Source organism: Pseudorca crassidens, chromosome 12, assembly GCF_039906515.1.
Source record: "Pseudorca crassidens isolate mPseCra1 chromosome 12, mPseCra1.hap1, whole genome shotgun sequence".
NCBI lineage: Eukaryota > Metazoa > Chordata > Mammalia > Artiodactyla > Delphinidae > Pseudorca > Pseudorca crassidens.
In genome coordinates this window covers 39,948,117-39,965,359 of record NC_090307.1, presented here as the reverse complement: position 1 = coordinate 39,965,359, position 17,243 = coordinate 39,948,117, and the positions used below count along the sequence as shown (strand labels likewise).

General features: G+C 49.9%; 1 protein-coding gene across 50 annotated transcripts in view; it reads right to left on the bottom strand.

Moving 5' to 3' along the window:
• Positions 1 to 16,349, bottom strand: part of CELF4 (CUGBP Elav-like family member 4) — a 299,450-nt gene extending 283,101 nt beyond the window's left edge. For 18 of the 50 annotated variants that reach the window (XM_067699247.1, XM_067699264.1, XM_067699246.1 and 15 more), the window contains exon 1: positions 15,783 to 16,347. In XM_067699247.1, coding sequence (XP_067555348.1) covers positions 15,783 to 16,068 — 286 coding nt within the window. In that variant the 5' untranslated portion in view covers positions 16,069 to 16,347. Of the gene's footprint in view, positions 1 to 15,782 lie in introns of all 50 variants that reach the window. The other 32 variants (XM_067699230.1, XM_067699277.1, XM_067699234.1 and 29 more) reach the window with 3 other exon arrangements.
• Between the last annotated feature and the right edge of the window lie 894 nt (positions 16,350 to 17,243).

The window sequence follows — 17,243 nt, the reverse complement described above, 5'->3', positions numbered from 1 at the left end:
CATTCCTTAAATCATCGCTGCCCTTTGGCCAGGGGCTGCCCAGGCCAGGCCCCAGGAATCTGCCTACTTGGCCATCGGCCAGGCCTCTGCCCCCTCTGGTTCGCCCAGGCCCCTTCCCTGGCTCGCCGGCATCTGTTCTGAGCCTGAGCCGTTCTGCTGTATCCTGGCAGGATCTGACCAGGTTGTAATTTTCCTTCATGATCCCTTTTCCATTTTTCTTTATAAAAAAGGTATCAACTGTACCTGGTTGCAATAGGGATGAAAGAGGTAATAGACAAGAAAGCCCTTTACAGATTAAAATGCTATGTAAATGGAAGGCATACTATAATACAAATGAAATATATAATTTAACATGTATGATACAGTCTATAAGATACAAGATCTGACTTTAAATGACCAAAACACCTTTGGTATATAGGTTATACAGGTACGGTAAAATATATGACTTAATTTGGTATATAACGTGACTTAGAGTATATACTGTGATCTATCGGATTATGTAATATCTTATGACATATCATATTCTGAGCACAGAGGAAAGTAGAATCAAAATCAGTCGACATTAGGCTATTTTGGCATTCAAAACACGAGCCCCAGATTTGTGATTTTAACAGCTGAAGCTGGGAGGGAGAAAACTAAAAATACGAATGGGGAAGATATCTCCATCGACCGGCAATGTGGCCCACTGGGTGGGGGGGATCCGTGGGAAGGCAGAAACCCCAAGAATAGGTCTGGGAAAGGGGAGCAGTGGGGAGAAAGCCTCTTGGGAGGAGGTGGAGGAGTCACGCTTGGCAGCGATTGTCCCTACTATTTATGAAGCCAGATGAGGAGCTGTAGGGCTTGCGGTGGCCCCCGAGTCTGCTGATTAGCTGGAGATTATATTGATGATGTAATAAAAATTCACTTTGTCTATTAAGTTTCACCAGGACAATCAGGAGAGATGAGATAAAAATCAGAGGAAATGAATAACAGAATGGAGGAGAAAAACCATGAGCCTCCGTCCCTGCCACGGTCCCGGTGTGTCTCCCCTTTTCCTGCCCACCATGGGGCATGGGCCCAGAAGCCCCCAGCCTTGCACCCAGGCAAAGCTGACCTGGCAACGTCCCTGAGCTGGAGCTGGGCTGCTCTCGGGAAGGGACTCGGCGCTTCAGATACGGCACTGGTTTAAGTTTACTGACTGTGTTTAATATTTGATTAGACCTCTGACTTGGCAGCCTCCTGGGTACGCCGGCCCTGCTGGGAGACAGGCAGGGTCTGAGCCCCTCCGCTGCCTGCTTCATCTGGTCCTGTGGCGTGGGAGGGGGTGGTCCATGTCCTGGCCACACAGCTTTAGGCCAGGCGGGCCCATGCCCAGGGAGCAGCCAGAGGCCTCCCAGCCTCACGGCCTCTCCCTCTGGCTTGGCTTGTGCCAGAAATCCCACCACGAGAGATGTTTTTTGGGTTATGGCCTGGGCTCTAAAAGGTCCCTGTACGAGGCACATGTCACCAGTGACGGTAACTCATTAGTGTCCATTAGCCGCTAGGGACGCATCTGCCCAGTTTGATTTGTCAGATCAGCAAGGGGCAGGACTTGGAAGGGATAGGAAAGGGAGGTCATTTGGGTTGGGGACCGTTGTGCCCTGAGAGCCCTGGGGCTTGGGGTTTGGGGCCAGGGGGCATCGGGGGAGTGTAGAGTAGGTGCGGGGGGGTGGCACTGGAGGACTCCAGCTCCGTGACGGGGCCCAGTTCTGCTCCCCCGCTGAGAAATCCCAGGGGTCAGGAAGATGCTGCAGGGTCAAGCTCTGTGGAAGGCCTGAACGAGGGGAGTTTTCCTTCCGCTAAAGAGTTGGCCACAAACACTCCTGTGTTCGGGGCCCTAAAGATCACCTCATCTCTTCCTGCTTCTCTGGGCTGGGTTTCTCTCCCAGAGATGGAAGAAGCACCCCCAATTGCTCCCATGCAGTAAACAGGCTGCCCAGGGAGCCTGACACCCTTGCCCGGGTGTGCTGTCCACACTGGGAGTGGTTCTTCCTGGGAACTGCCAAGATTCTTCCAGCCACAAGACCAGTGTCACTGCAGGAAATGCTGTCCTGGGCTTTACCCACTGCTTGGCTTCCTGCAGCCACTCCTGAACTGGGGGCCAGCACAGAGGAAGGGCAGAGGGCCAGGGAGAGATTCCCACCTTTAGAAACACCCAGTTTACTGCTCGGGATGTTCAGCTGAGTAAGCTTTGGGGACAGTCTGGATGCCTGACTAGGTGACAGGGAACATGGGCACGAGTTGAAATATTCCACGAGTAATCTCTCAGCCCAAGTGGGCTGCCATTCGCACAGCTGAAGGACACTGAAGCCCCAAAGAAGGTGAGGCCTGTCCTTGCAGGTCCTATGTGTGTCACCACCTTCCTCAGACATACCTGCAACCCACCCACCTACCCCTGCACCCAACTCTTCTCTCTCAGCTGGGCCGGTGGTAGGTCAAAATTTATTCAAAGTGAGAAATTCCTTTATCCACCAGCCTGAGAACAAGACTTTACTGCAGTGGGACAAAAACGAAACATAATGGAACGAAACGAAACAAAACAAGCAGGCCAGCAGCAAGCTAGCCTCCGGGCTCTGCTCTGCCTTGTTCCCATGTCCCAGCCGGGCTTCTGCCACCCTCTCTACCTGGGAGCCTGGGGCCAAGCCCCTTGGGCCGGAAGCTGGTACCCCTATCTGATTACTCCTCTTTGGGGGGGGGGGTCCTTCATTCCCCACACAGGACATTCGCATTGGGTAGTCTTATATTTGTGGGTTTGATGCTTCCTAGCACACCCAGATCTTCTCGGTGGTGATAGTGGGTTCCCGCCTTCCGAGGAGAGGACTTGACCCTCAGGGCACCTGAGTCGCACATGAATCTGCCTCCTTGAGGGAGGCGTGTTTCTGCCCCCACCCCACCCTGGTCTTCCCTGAGTGTCTCCCCCATCAGATTGGAATGCTGCACTTGCTCTCTGCTTTGCAGAAGGCTGCCCTGCCCCATGGGGGTAGGCATGGCACCCTGCTCTCCGCATGGGGCTGGTATGCCCTAGATGCAGACTGCAGCTGGGTCGATGACTCCCCTGCTGTTGCCCCAGCCGGATTCTCCTGCCTCTGCCAGCCTTGGGGGACCCTCTCTTCCCGGCTCTGTGGCCTCTGTTGTGGACCAGCCTGGCTCAGCTGACATAAGTCAGAACATTCAGGGTTAATGTTTTGCTGAGAAACTTGAGAAACTCGGGAGAAACAAACCAAGGCTTTGGAGACAGTGTGAGTCGCAGACGGGGGTCTCGCACAGAAGGGAGCAGGAACCTGGCGCCCCCAGCTGCAGCTCTGCGGCCACCGCCTGGGCCTCTGCTCCTGTCCTCCCGTCCAGCTACCTGCCACTGTGACCTGGGCTGTGGAGTGGCTGCTCACCGCTGCCTTCGGGAGCGCTTTCCCGGCCGAGACACCGCCCGGTTATCTGTATTCCTCTCGTCTCTCTGGGGACCTGCTCGGCTGCCTCGTCCCTTCCAGCCCCAGGCCTCACCCTTTACTTCTTATTCCAGTGGATTTTCAAACCTGCCCCACACAATAACAACAGAATTGACTCTAAAATAAATCTAATAATTTACTTATTGAAATAATCAAGATGAGAGCAAAGCGGAGGTCTCAGTTTTTAAGAAAAAGAGTTTTAAAAATTGCAAGAGAAAATGAAGCCTGGAAATAAGCCAGTGGTGGCTCTCCCGCTCTGTGCCTCTCACTCCGATGGCCCACGGAACTTTGGTGCCCTGGAGCTGCTGCCCTGGGGTCTCAGCTGGACCTGGGTGGCAGGTGTGCCAAATGATCACTAACTAATCAATCCTGTGCCCAGGCCCGGGTGGTCAGGCACAGGGTTGAGTGTGCGTGTGTGCCTTCTGGGGGCATTTGGAGAGTCCTTTGCAAAAGCTGAGGGATATAACAGTTTGGAGTTGGACCCATGTCAGACCCCTAAGTATAGAAAAGATTCTGGTGCCGCAACACAGGGAATGAAGAATAAAATCCGTACTAAACCGTACACGAATTATTCATTTTTGAAATGAAACCAAACGCACCTGCATACTGAACTACAATACTTTCTGGATCTTCTGATCCTCCTCTCTTGTTTCATCTTGGCGCTGTTTTGCTGGTGTCCCAGGCTTGGGCTCAGGGTCCCATGCAGCCGACTCCTACACGGGGCTCCCATGCGTAAGAGGAGTGCCCCCCTTGTCCTGTAGGGGTAAGGAGTGGTGTGCGGGAGAGGTTTGGACACCGAGCCAGGACTGCGGCAGGAGCGGCGCCTCGGCTTCAGGGGCCCTGCTTGAGAGTAGGAAGTTCTCCCTCTCATGGTCAGAGGGCAGGCAACCGCTGGAGGAGAGGGGAGCCCCTCCACATGCACAGTTTGGGGACCCCTCCCTAAGGTAGGGAAAGGGTCTACAGGAGGGTCCTAGCCTCTTGGCTTTGGGCTGTTCTCCTAGAGTTCCTTAGACCCAGGCCTTTGGGGTCGAGGCAGCGGTGTGGCTCTGTGGACCAGGAGGGTACACCCTCCCCAAACACCTCTGTGGCCATGCCTAGTCTGGGCCCTGGTGGTGGGCAAGTCCAGAGATCTGGGAACTGTCCAAGGTAGCCTCAGCTAACAAGGCTGGGCCATTAGCACGGGGGAGGGAACAGAGACTGGCCAAGGCCCTTGGTCCCAAGGGCTGGGTGTAAGTGTCTGGAGGGACTCTGAGTGTGCCAGAGGCCAGGAGGGGGAGGCAGGTGGCCTGTCTGCTGAGTTCCAAGTGCTCCTACCCCAGCCACAGGGACCATTTCCTCTCCTTCCTTTACATCAAAGGCATCTCCCCTGCACCTTAGCAGTTCCTTTCCTATCGTCCATCATCACCACACCAGGGGACCTTGCCTCTAAGGCAGTCTCCCTTCCAGCTACCTGCACAGGCTCTGGGAACAGAGAAAATAAATGATCCAAATTGTCTGCTCTGTTCCGTCTCTCTCTGCCAAGCCCTCGGCCACTGGAGTCTCTGCTGTCCACTTCTCCCTCAGAACACCTGATCAGGTGCTGCCCAGCGTGGCCAAGGAGGACCAGGAACAGCCTGAGCTGGGCTCCAGTGCGCAAGGCCATGAGAGGCCAGGGGCATGCCAGACAACAATTCCAAGGCCAAGGACACATGGCCTTCCCTTTCCTTCCTGCTCACTGTGCCTGGAGGTGAGACTGAGTGAGCGACGGCCTTCTACAGTCCAGACCATACCAACCTGACCAACAAGGCTGACAAGAAAAGACTCTGGCTCTGCCGGTCTCAAGAACCCAGTCACATGATTGATGGGATTGGGTGCCTTTCTTCCTGGGACCTTTAAGCTGCAAAGGGTGCACACTGACATCCCCCCCGAGGCCAATATCCAGCCCTGTAACTGGGGATGCTGCTTCAGGCTCACACCACCCCTCAGAGATAGACCTCTTCACACAGCGGGTACAGGGATGCTCTCTGTGCCCCATCCGGTGAGACCAAGCCATGCCAAGTATTGATTTGACAGAAAGGTGTGGATATGTTGGGTGGATAATGGTTAGGGGATCCTATTTCTTTCTTTTCCTGTCCAGAGAACACCTCTCCTCTACCTCACCCCGCTGGAAAGCGGAGGCCGGATGAGGGAAAGCGTTCTTTTTGGTGTACCTGCCAGGCGAGAGGCAGCACTCACTGGGAGCGGTATGGCCAGAAGCAGCTATGGGGAGGTCCGCTGAGGGCCACGCTGCAGACTGCACTTTGCTGCTCCCGGCCTCAGTCTCTTTATCTGTGTGGCGGCAGCAATGCATTCGGCTTTCTCCAGGCCAGAGAGGGGAGTTTGACTCAGCTCAGTCTCACAACCTTCTGCACCGAAACTCCCAATCATAGGAATGCTTGACACTCCATAAGGCCGTGTTGTTTTGTACACACTGGGGGTGTGGCCCGTTGCCTATTTGAAGGTTGCCCTGGTAGACACCTCCTTCCTGGGTGCTTTCCAAGGGTTCAAGACCAGGGAGCCTCTGGGAACAAGGTCCCCCTTTCCCACCATGGAAAGAGCTCTCAACATCTTCACCTCTCCGTATATTCTTAGAACCAGTCAATATGATTAATTTTACATGGGCATAATTTCCTGCTCTTGCAGAGGAGTCCTCCTAGACTTGCCCATCAGCAGCGACATGATACAGTTTCTGGTTATATTGGTCAACCAAGATATTGATATTATTAATAATGGATATCTATATGCTGACCTTTGTCCATACAACTGAATCACTCTGGGCTGGCTGTCACATTTCTTTAAGAGCTATTGATAAGCCCATTAATGGAAGGGCATGTATGATCTCAGGTGTGTGATTTCACTCAACGTCAAGCGTCTCCTGTGCAGATCTACGTTTGTTGGATGAACTGGTGTGGGTACAGTGCTGTGTGCAAGAGAGAGACTGCATGCGTGTGCTTGTGCGGTGAGGGTATGTGTGTGAGTGTGTGAATGTGTGTGAGTCTGTCTTGAACACCGGGACTTTTAGAGCTGATCAAATAGTCAATTAGAGCATTATAGGGAGGTAGCTGTATCAGAGAGTGCTTACAAATACACTGTGATGTAGTGTTTGATCTTTGGATGCCTCTTGTCTCCTAGGACTAGCACAGGAGGCTTGGCTTTATAAGGATATTATTAGGTTGATCCTTGTTCTCTCAATGTACCTGCCAGGCAAGAGGCAGCACTCACTGGGAGCGGTATGGCCAGAAGCAGCTATGGGGAGGTCCGCTGAGGGCCACGCTGCAGACTGCACTTTGCTGCTCCCGGCCTCAGTCTCTTTATCTGTGCGGCGGCAGCAATGCATTCGGCTTTCTCCAGGCCAGAGAGGGGAGTTTGACTCAGCTCAGTCTCACAACCTTCTGCACCGAAACTCCCAATCATAGGAATGCTTGACACTCCATAAGGCCGTGTTGTTTTGTACACACTGGGGGTGTGGCCCGTTGCCTATTTGAAGGTTGCCCTGGTAGAATGCATGCATTGTGTGCTCACGTGTGTGCACACAGGCACACAGATCTCGTCGCTAGTCTCTGATTGCTGTCATCTCTGTAACTGCTGTCATTCCTACGTGGGTGGACAGCGCCTTCATCAAGTCTGTCTACGGTGATCCGTTCCTGTTTGGACCCGGACACGCTCACTTGCCGGGGGAGCCCCCTCACTCGCCCCTGTAAAGGGAAGCCAGCTAGCTAGAGAGATCTTTTGGATCCTCAGACTTAGTGTGTGAATAAACCAGACATGGATTAATTAGGTGTGACTGCATCATTAAATTAGAATAATGAACAAACAGCCACGTATGGCATTCAAATCTTCCTAGAATGACTCCAAGGGTTGCTTGCAAGTAAGTCACCCGTCAGTTTGTAGGTTTTGGGGACTCTAGAGAGTGAGGTTCCTGTCATATCTTGAGAAGTAGATTCTTTAGGCACCACCTACGCCAGGCGAGGACCATCCTTCAATGCGTACCCGGACTCCGTAACCGAATCCAAACAATGGCTTGGTTCAATATAGCATCATCTATGCACGCTTCAGCTCCGAGCATTTCTCAGAGTGAAATACGACAGTAGCGCAGGTGCTCAAGAGACAGGAGGGAGAAGTTAAGAGGTGTGGGCAGCGGATGTGAAATGTATCGATCCCATAATATTTATGTGGATGTGCACATACTTGCTTGTGCACGTGCCTACACACACAAACACTCACACACACACACATACACACGTCTCTTGCATTTCCATGAGCTCTGTTTTTATTCTATTGACACTCCCCATTTCAGCCAGATAGATTTGAAGGTGAACCAAGTCTTAGTCACGTAATTTTAGAAACAGCTGCTGAGAGGAAGCCCCATGCCCTCAGCGGGCAACACCCCTCACCGTCCCCATCCTAGGACAGAACGGCTGTGCGATAAGATCCATTCATCTTTAACAAAGAGGAAGAAGCCACAGCTAAGAGGAAAGAAAATGGGAAGGAAGGTTGCTTGCCTCACCGTGAGCAGTAGGATAGCCTAATGCATGGGGGCTTTGTTAGTAAGATCTGCTAAGTATCCAGAAACCTTTGATCTGGAGCAGCTCTTAACAAAGGTGATTAATTAATTAAAGCAGAGTGTAATGCAATAAAGTAACAGCGTGGTCAGTTTTATGCGCTGTCCAGAGCCGGCCTTCAGAAGTCTCCGTCAACTAAACTCTTGTTGGAGGCCAGCTCATTATCAATTTTTTTTTTCCCGAGCTTTGATCAATATTTTTGGCTCTTCCATCCTCACGGAACCAGAACTATGTCTGTCTCCACGAGGGCACCCATTTATTTACACCTTGCAGATGGCCACGTAGGATTTGCTCCTGAGCTGAGCTGCTGGGAATTGCTTCATTTGAGTGTCAGTCAGCTTATGCTGGAGGGGAGATATACAAGGGAGGATAAGGGAAACCAAAGGTGGAGTGAGTGTAAGGGGAGCAGCCCTGTGACTCCTTGGTCCTGAACACATCCCCTTCTGCGCCCGGAGGGACACAGAAAGGAGGGCAATTACCCCGGGGCTGCCCACCTGGCTGCTTTGTTGGTTTCTGTGGGCAGAGCTGTATCTTCGGCTTTATACCCATCCAGGGGCCACTGGAAACTGGATGAGTGGAGATGGAGGAAGCCCTTAGGGCAAGCACATCAACTCTGGGAATTCCTCTGCCACCGTTTCTACCCCATCATCGTCCTCTTGCCCTGGCATCTTTAACCATACCCTCACGTTGCCAAGTGGAACATGTATCTTTCTCTTCAGACCCACTGTGGGTTTTCGAGGGCATCTTAAATAGCGAGGAGAAAAAAGAAAAGAGGGAGTTGGAAGAGCATAAAAGGACTCCAACTAAGCTGGGGGCTCTGTGCCCCTTCCCTAGGCTATTTGGGCAGAATTAGATGCCTTCTGTGATTCTTGGAGAATATGTGTATATGAAGGCCTGCAGAAAAGTTAAAAGTAGAGGAAGAGGATGTGATTTCCTTGTAGAGAGCCCAAAAGGCGGGCCACCAGGTCCCTGCCACCCCTGTGTGCATTCAGGCTAATGCAGTCCTTTGCTTGCCAGGGCCTAGCTGGACTGACTCGGTCAACTCCCCTGTATGTGTATGTCTGTGTGTGTGTGTGTGTGTGTGTGTGTGTGTGTGTGTGTGTATGTGTGAAAGCACTACAAAAGAAAAGTTGGACAGGGATGCCAAGTGGCAGCAGGTGGAGTAGGGAATGCAGAGAGTGGAGGGAATGATCTCTGCAGAGAGCTGGGCTCTGTGGCTGGCCACTCAGATCTCGGATGGAAGGTCATTTCTAAAATGAGTCGGTAGGTGAGTAGAAGAGGGCAAGCCTTTGAAGAGTGATGTGTGGGGGGAGATGAACCCTCTCCCCAACCTGGACTTCTGAGTGGGGCTATCAGGCAGATGAACAAGAGCACGCCTCCACACTGGAACTTAGATCATTGACAAATCCAAGCCACGAGTTCTGAGGTGGAGCATGTACATAATCACAAGGACAGCGTCATTCTCCTCTTTTCTTCATCAACCATCTCCCTGATCACACATATAGCCTTGCAAGATGAAACTACCCCTAACATCATCTCCACGACACTTGAATTTGTCATGTCTTCCCTGTGCACACATGCACACACACACACACACACACACGCATGCACTCACACCAACACCCACGCAGGCTGCAGCATCTTCCCTCCCCCAACCCTCCAGTACCCAGAGACACACACAGATTTTCACACCCTCGAGCTCTTCTCTCAGCATGTCACATGGGATTTCCCTTCCAAGTTCAGAAGCTGCTGCAGTTTCAGCCACTGTCAACCAGTGATCCCAGCTTGCGGCTGGCATTTTGGCCTTCCAACTTTCAGTTTTCCTTTTTTCTGCCTACGATGTTGGGCCTCATTCTCTATTGCATCTTCCTCTCCTCTACAGAGTACTCATTCCAAATCTTCTATACTGAGATTCCTCCTGGGTCAGTTTGGAAACTGACCACCCTCTGGTGACTTGGAAGGTGTGAGCTGTGCAGTGTTTTTCCTAAATCCATCAGAAGCAAGTGAGACCAGCTCTTTTCTCAACCAAAGAGTGGGTGTTTTGGATATCTCCTCAGGCATCACTCAGAAGCTCCTCTCCCATCCTGGTCTATAAATTATAATAATGAGGATGATGATGATAATAATAATAATGACAGCAATAATGGCCTTTGCTCGAGTCACCGGAGAGTGCTGAGATCACTGGGTATCAGGAAAGCCCCCCAGCAATCAGCTCTTTGAAAGCACTCTGAAAACTTTACAATACGCATGAACTGAGGGGACGTTTGCATATCTATGGCATACGTGTTTGTAATTGTTTTTCTTTGGGTTGTTTTAAAGCTATGACTTCATTCAAGAAATGCTTTTCTTTTTGTTTTATTTTGTTTTTCGTTTGAGAAGTCACAAACGTCAGCCAACTGGAGCAGGTGGAGAGAGTGAAAGTATGCCAAGGGGGTTCTTTCAACCCCATCTAGAATTCCCCATTAAAGCTGAGTGGGGCAGGGTGGGGGAGAAAGAGTGTTAACATCTCCCTGTTGAATTGCAGTAAAATCTAGGCCAGCCCTGGTTCCCATATGTGTGGGATGCGCTTAGTCATGCTTGCACATGGATGCATATACGTGCACATGTGCATATTGATTTATCTCTGTGTGTGGTGTGCGTGTGTGTGTGTGTGTGTGTATATGTGTGTCAATTCTCGGGAAGTCTGTTTAAAAGATAAATGAAATCATGCACAACTAGCAAATAACCACCAGCGTCTTAAATAAACTAATCAATTCCCAATAGTTTTTTTCTTTGCTCCTAGATAGGATACTTATCAACGTCTGGAATTTGGAGGGTTTTTTTTTTTTTTTAAATGGGGGCAGTGGTTTAGGTTTATTTTAACTTTGCAACAATTACTATTGCTAATTTTCTTTAGTGAAACTTATTTTTAAATGTTTTTCTTCTTATTACAGCTATCTCATTTTCCACATCTCTGTCTCACAAGGCAAATCTTTCTTTTAAAAGCTGTAGGTGTGTGTCCAGCCATTCTGCTAGTGTTTTTCCCTGGACAGAACTGAATTTTTATTTTTCCGAGTAGTTTTTAAAGGTTCATCTTACTTGAGCTGATGCCCATGCTGATACTTCGGCTTCCCTGTCTCTTAGACTCATTTGAAAACAGAAATCAGATAGAACCTCACTAGCTTTAATTCACCTATCTCAGGAAAAAAAAAAAAAAAAAAGGCAAAACAACAAAAAAAACCAATGAGCTCTTTCAGCTGAAGTCAAGTGGCAGAAACTCGATGTTTTGAGAATTGTTACCTCTTACACAAAAATACCAGACATAATTTTATGAAGATGGTCACAAATCACCCGAACATAATCATAACCCTTGCCCTTTCGCCTTCTCCCAGCTGTACCCCAAATCAAGGGGCTTGAGGAATTTACTACTCAGATACCATTGAAATGAGAGGTTGTGCATCTGACGATGAGTATATTTCTAAATGATATACTCTCCAGAGCTCAAAGCACAGAAGGTTCCATTACTCTGTCCCCACCCTCCCTCTGGATGTAGTATGAAATTATGAGGGCCTGACATCCCTGAAGCTGTGGCTCCTGGGTTGGGAGCCCCTGGGCTGCCACTAGAGTAGATTTTCCTCCATGCAGCAGGGGAAAATCTCAATGCAGAGTGGTTATCCAGGCCACAGATCTGTTCTGACTGGTTAACAAGAGGGACTGTGATGAGGACTTAGCTGTTTAGATTAAAATGCATCGCAGGCTCCGGGAACAAGCACATATCAGTAGTAAAGGCTGTTTAAACCTTTGGGGACAGCCCTATGCTTAGATCACATTAATTCATAAATATTATACTAAATACCACTTAAATTGGACTTAAATGACTTTAAAGATAATGCATTATAATATGGCTATCCAGAGAGCACTAGTCTTTATGTCTCCCAGTAACTCAGTCTTTGCTGCCTCCTATCCTGCTAGATAAGACCAAAGTTATGAATGGATTTTGGCTTGTTCATGTGTGATCCACTAACTGTGTATGTGTGTGTGTGTTAGCAGTCGTGTGTGTGTGTGTGTGTGTGTGTGTGTGTGTGTGTACGTATTTTCAGTCACTGCCTTTGTTTTTCAGGAAATACAAGGAATAAAATAGAAATAAATAAAAAGTGATAGAAGGGAAGAATTAGACTAGTGGATGACCTGTTTCCTTCTCCAAAGGAGAAAAATTCTATAAGAAGGGGCAAAATTCGTCCTCAGTTCACTTCTGCTGATACCCTGGGAGTTTGCCTCTCTCTTCTTTAATCAATAGCCTAATATCTTTCTCTTTGGAGCCTGGAAAAACAATCTTTCTCGAAGTGCTTCTAATGGGGGAGAAAAGGAGACTCTGAGTTAGCCGGGAGAGTTTGCATTAAACTGGGTTTTCTTCCTTAGGTGTTGTTTCTTCAAATTGTTCTGGGCTTTTTCCTTTCTTTCTCTCTCTGCCTAGCGCCCAGATCTCCCCCTACCCATTTGCCTTCTGTTCTCCAGGGGGTGAATTTACCTTTACGGTAATCACGCCAGTCCACAACTGCTATTTGCTGCCTCCCCAGCCCAACAGCCTTTCTCCGATACGGCCGGGTTTTCTCCACAACACACACCTACTCCCTCCTCCAGACTCCCAATTTGACTGGAGTAATTGCCTTTTAAGGTTCACTCTACGCATGGCAGGTATTCCATTAACCCTTAGAACTGTTTCCTTCTTTAGTTACCAGAAATGGCAGGTGGCCAACAAATGGATACCCACCTGAAATCTCATGTACTTAATTTAATTTTTACTTATTTTTTTTCTTCTTTTTTTAACCAGTAGCATATGTATTCCATCCACACTGAAGGCCAGTATCCTGTCATGTCTCTCAATTTTATCCCAGTATGATTCATTAGAAGTTAGAAATTCAAGAAGGGGAAAGAAAAAGCCACAAATATACCCCGAAACCAGGCTTAACAAAGGCACGTTTCTATCCCTAGCCTCATGTTATAATTTAGACTTGGGGGAAATCTAGAAGTCAAATGCAACCCTCATTCTTCAAGCCTCATCATGCTTTTGACTAAACAGTAATTAATCACCAATGGCAAGCAAGTAATTTTTTAAGGTGGCCGGAAGCTTATTTTATCAGGATTAGCTAATAAATCAGGCGGTATCACTGAAGGAGGAGTTCAAACTCTTCTAGGAATGAATAAACCAGGCCTCAGAAACTGTCTCATTTATTCAGCTCTCTCAGAGCTTCCAAGCACTGTTAGGGACATTGTGGGCCAACCTTGCCTATAAAAATCTGAGGGATGGAGAGGCAGGAAGTTTCATAGGAAAAAAAAATATGCTCAGGCTCTGAAGGGTGAGCTTTGACAATGAAGCACCCAGCATTCCAGAGCCAACGGGCCTGCCTGCCCCTGACTGAGCCAGTTTAGAGGAGGAATTATTTAGAAAATGAAGTTTTGCTTGTCATAGGAATCCTCGCCAGATATGTGTATGCATATATATGGTATGATACATACGATGCGACTATATCTTAACCTTCTCTACCTCGCTGATGCAGATGATGATAATTCTACATCTTTGCTATAGTAAAAGGGAGCCCCCAAAACATCAGAAACAGAGTGATGATACTAGCAAGCGATCGTGAGAAGAAACCGAGGAATATTGTTTAAGATTATCTTCATTTGGAATAAAGAAGCAAATAAAGTGCTCCAACCCAGATCTCATAGGAAGCTCAGTTCTTCACAACTGTCTTTTTGCCTCTAGTGGATACTGATTTTTTAAACTTTAAAATCTCAAATCCCCACAAGAACCTATCATTAAGATGGGCAAAGTATTTCTCTACCTCTGCTTCTTAATTTTCATTATTGCTATTTTAAAATCTGGGGACATATTAAAATGACAAAGGTTTAATACAAACCTTGATTAGCTTCTAGGGAGCTTGATTGGAAAGGGAAAAACTACAGAGATATGGTTGACTTGAGAAGGAGGGTGAAAAAGGGGGAAACTGATATTATTTCGAAGACTGCCTCCCCATTCCACCTTTCCAGTTTCTCTTCTGAACAGACATTTTCTCCATATTGAATAAAGGTTGGTTTCTCTCTCCATTACAGCTCCCACCCTCACCCCACCCCAGCAAACCCAGTATATTTCCATTCTGCTATGTTTTTGTGCTACTCAACATGCCATTAACTTTAAGATTTACTCCTCAGCAGGCAAGCTGGAAGATGCTAAAGCCAATAAAAACTGCTCTCTGGGACTCCAACTATGAAGAGTTCGGAGCTCTGTTTAGTATTCGGATGAAGGGAGGGCTGAAGAAGGAGGGAGGCTGTGATAGTGAAAACCACTGCTGCTTAGAGAACCAGACAGCTCCGCGCTCTGCACCTAATGTGCCGGAGGATCAGCTCTGTTCATAGCCCATTTGTGGCCAAGGATGAGGCTGCCCTCTGTGTGTGGGTAGGTGTGCATGTGCGTGTGTGTGTTTTCATCTTTTAAACCACCAGCTCTAACACAGCATCTTCAGCAGCTCTCCACACTACTGTTTATTAAAAACGGAACGTCCATACACATCCCTTACAACTTCCTTAGCCCAATGCTCCTTCTCTGCCTGACGATCAATCTCTCTCAGAAAGCATTTAACTTGCCTACACAGCTCCAGCCCCGATTAATTCCCGCTGCACATCCTATACATTACTGTTAGGGAGCAAGCACTGGGCTAATTTCGTCACCCACCAGCCACCCACACACGTTCTACAACTGAACACGTTTGGGGCTCTGCCTTAAAGATAATAAAACAAGGAGAAAACAGGCAGGCTGCAGACAATTCCCATGACCACTTTCCTAAAAAGTTGCTGGGTTTTAATTCTTTGATCATTCTGTTTCCCCCTCCTCCAAGCACTCACTAGTAATGATTGCTTCAAGGGAAAGAAACGATGTACTATAAACCTCTCTGCATGGTGAGTTTGGGATAATTTAGGATACACCCTCCAAAATGCATATCTTTCACACACAGATTTTTTTCTCGAAGCCCTGCTTTCTGGAGGAGGGGATCATCCAGGCTTCCCTGACCCCCCCACTCCACCCAGGGGATGGCTGGTTCTTTGCTAATTCTTACCTTAGGTTTTGTCCCCCTTTCCTTCAAACAACTAACCTCCCTCCTCCGCCACTCGCACCACAACCGGATTATTCAGGCACACAGCTCGACACGGAGAGTTTACTGTTAAATTGATAGCGAAATAAAAAAATGTATCTTTGAATCTGTCACCTCTCTTCTTTTTAGACGGCTGCGCTCCTGCTACTCTGGCCCGGAGCGGAGAAGGAGAAAACCACCTCCGCTTAGTATTTCAGCACCACGGCGATGGACAGCACCCTTGGTCCCCGGCCGGCTGAGAGCCCGCCAGTCTGCTCAGCGTCCCGGGCTCGGCCGGTGCAGACGTCCCCATCCCAGTCTTTCAAGTCGCTGTACCCAAAAATCCAAGCCCCGTTTCCCCTCGATCCTCTCTCTCTTTCTCTTCTTCTTCTGCTCCCGCTTCTCTCCCCACGAAAGCGCGTCTATCAGCTTTTTGCCCAAAACCCAGCCTTGCCCCCGCGAACAGCTCCCCACGCACCCCAGTCCCGGTCTCTGCTGCCGGAGCGCCTCCCTCCTCGGCGTCCGCCCGAGGCTCCCTCTCGCGCCGTCTCCCGCTCGCTCGTTCGTCGCTGGCCGATCGGCCCGCCCGCCCGCTCTTTCTCCCCGGCAAAGTTGGGAGCGAAAGGTGCACTCACCTTTGTGCATGCCTGTGAACCTGTCCTTCAGAACCGTAAGCTCGTAGATCTTGCCGAACTCCTCGAAGAGGGGCTTGAGGTCCTTCTCATCCAGGTTGCGGGGGATCTGCCCAATGAACAGCTTGATGGCATCGTGGTCCTTCATGGGAATGGTCGACGGGTTCCCCGGGCTGTGGCTTAATCCGTTCATATGCCCGGCGCTGCCCGGGCTGCTGCCGAGCCCGTTGGTACTGAGGCTCGCGTTGTCAGCCTGTCCGTTTGCTAACGTGGCCATCTTTATATACATAGAGAAAATCTTCTTTCCTTTTATTCTTTCTTGCTCGCACTCTCTCGCTCCTCTCCCTCGCAAGCTCGCTCGCGCTCACACACGCACACGCATACACACACTCGGGTTCTCTCCCCCTCGGTTTCTCTACACCTCGCTCTCCTCTCGCTCTCTGCTCTCTCTCTTTCTCCTCTCTTCTCTCGCTCGCTCGCGCTCGCGCTCTCTCTCCTCTCCCCCCTCTCTCTCCCTCCCTCTCTTCTCTCTCTCTCCCTCTCTCCCTCTCTCTCTCTCTTTCGGTCTGATCAGATTTTTTTTTTTTTTCTTTTTCTTTTTTTTTTTTTTTTACATTGAACAGACAGGATCTCTGTCCTTTGCGTTTAAACAGGCTGGACCGGTTCAAGTTCCCAGTCAGACCAGGGGTGGGGGCGGCGAGTGTGCGCGCGCGGAAGAGGGGGGCGCGGGGCCGGGAGGGCGAGATTAAGGCGGGGGGGCTCAGCGCGGCGGCGGGCGGCGGCCTGGAGCAGGGTGGCGTGGGGCGGCGCCGGCCCCGCCGCGCCTCCCCTGTCGGCGGCCCCGGCGAGCAGCGGTGGTACAGTCCGAGACGGCCCCCGGCTATAAATAGCGCCAGGCGCATGGCTCTTCGGGAGGCGCTGAGATTCCGGGCCCGGCGGCCGCGGGGAGCGGGTGCCAGTTAGGAACGGGGCTGCTGGCTTCCTCTTTGCCTTTCGGGGGTTCTTTTTGTAATAGCAGCAGGTGCAACTTTTTGTTTTTTTAAAAAAACATTGATTTTCATTTTCGTGTGGGTATGTAGGGGGGCGTTATCCCCTGAGCTGCGCTCTATTAGAGCGCCAGGCGGGCGAAGCAAAGGCAGGGACGGCGGGCGGGGCGGCGGCGAAGGTGGAATGGGCGCTTTTTTTCTCCCATCTGGTTCCCTTTATTTAGACTTGAAAAAGCGAGCCGGCTTGGAGGAAGTCCGCCCAGCGATCCGAGTGCGCATTGATCAGTGTCGAGAGAAAAAAATGCTACATAAATATATGTTATGTGGATAAATCTGTAGACAAGAGCTCTCTCTCGCGCGCGCTCTCACTGTCTTTCTCTGCTTTTTCCCTCCTCGCATCCCCAACCTGCCAGAGCAGCCCCAAATCTTCGCCCTCCCGCACGGCATCTACCGCCACCCGAGCTACCTGGGGAGGACG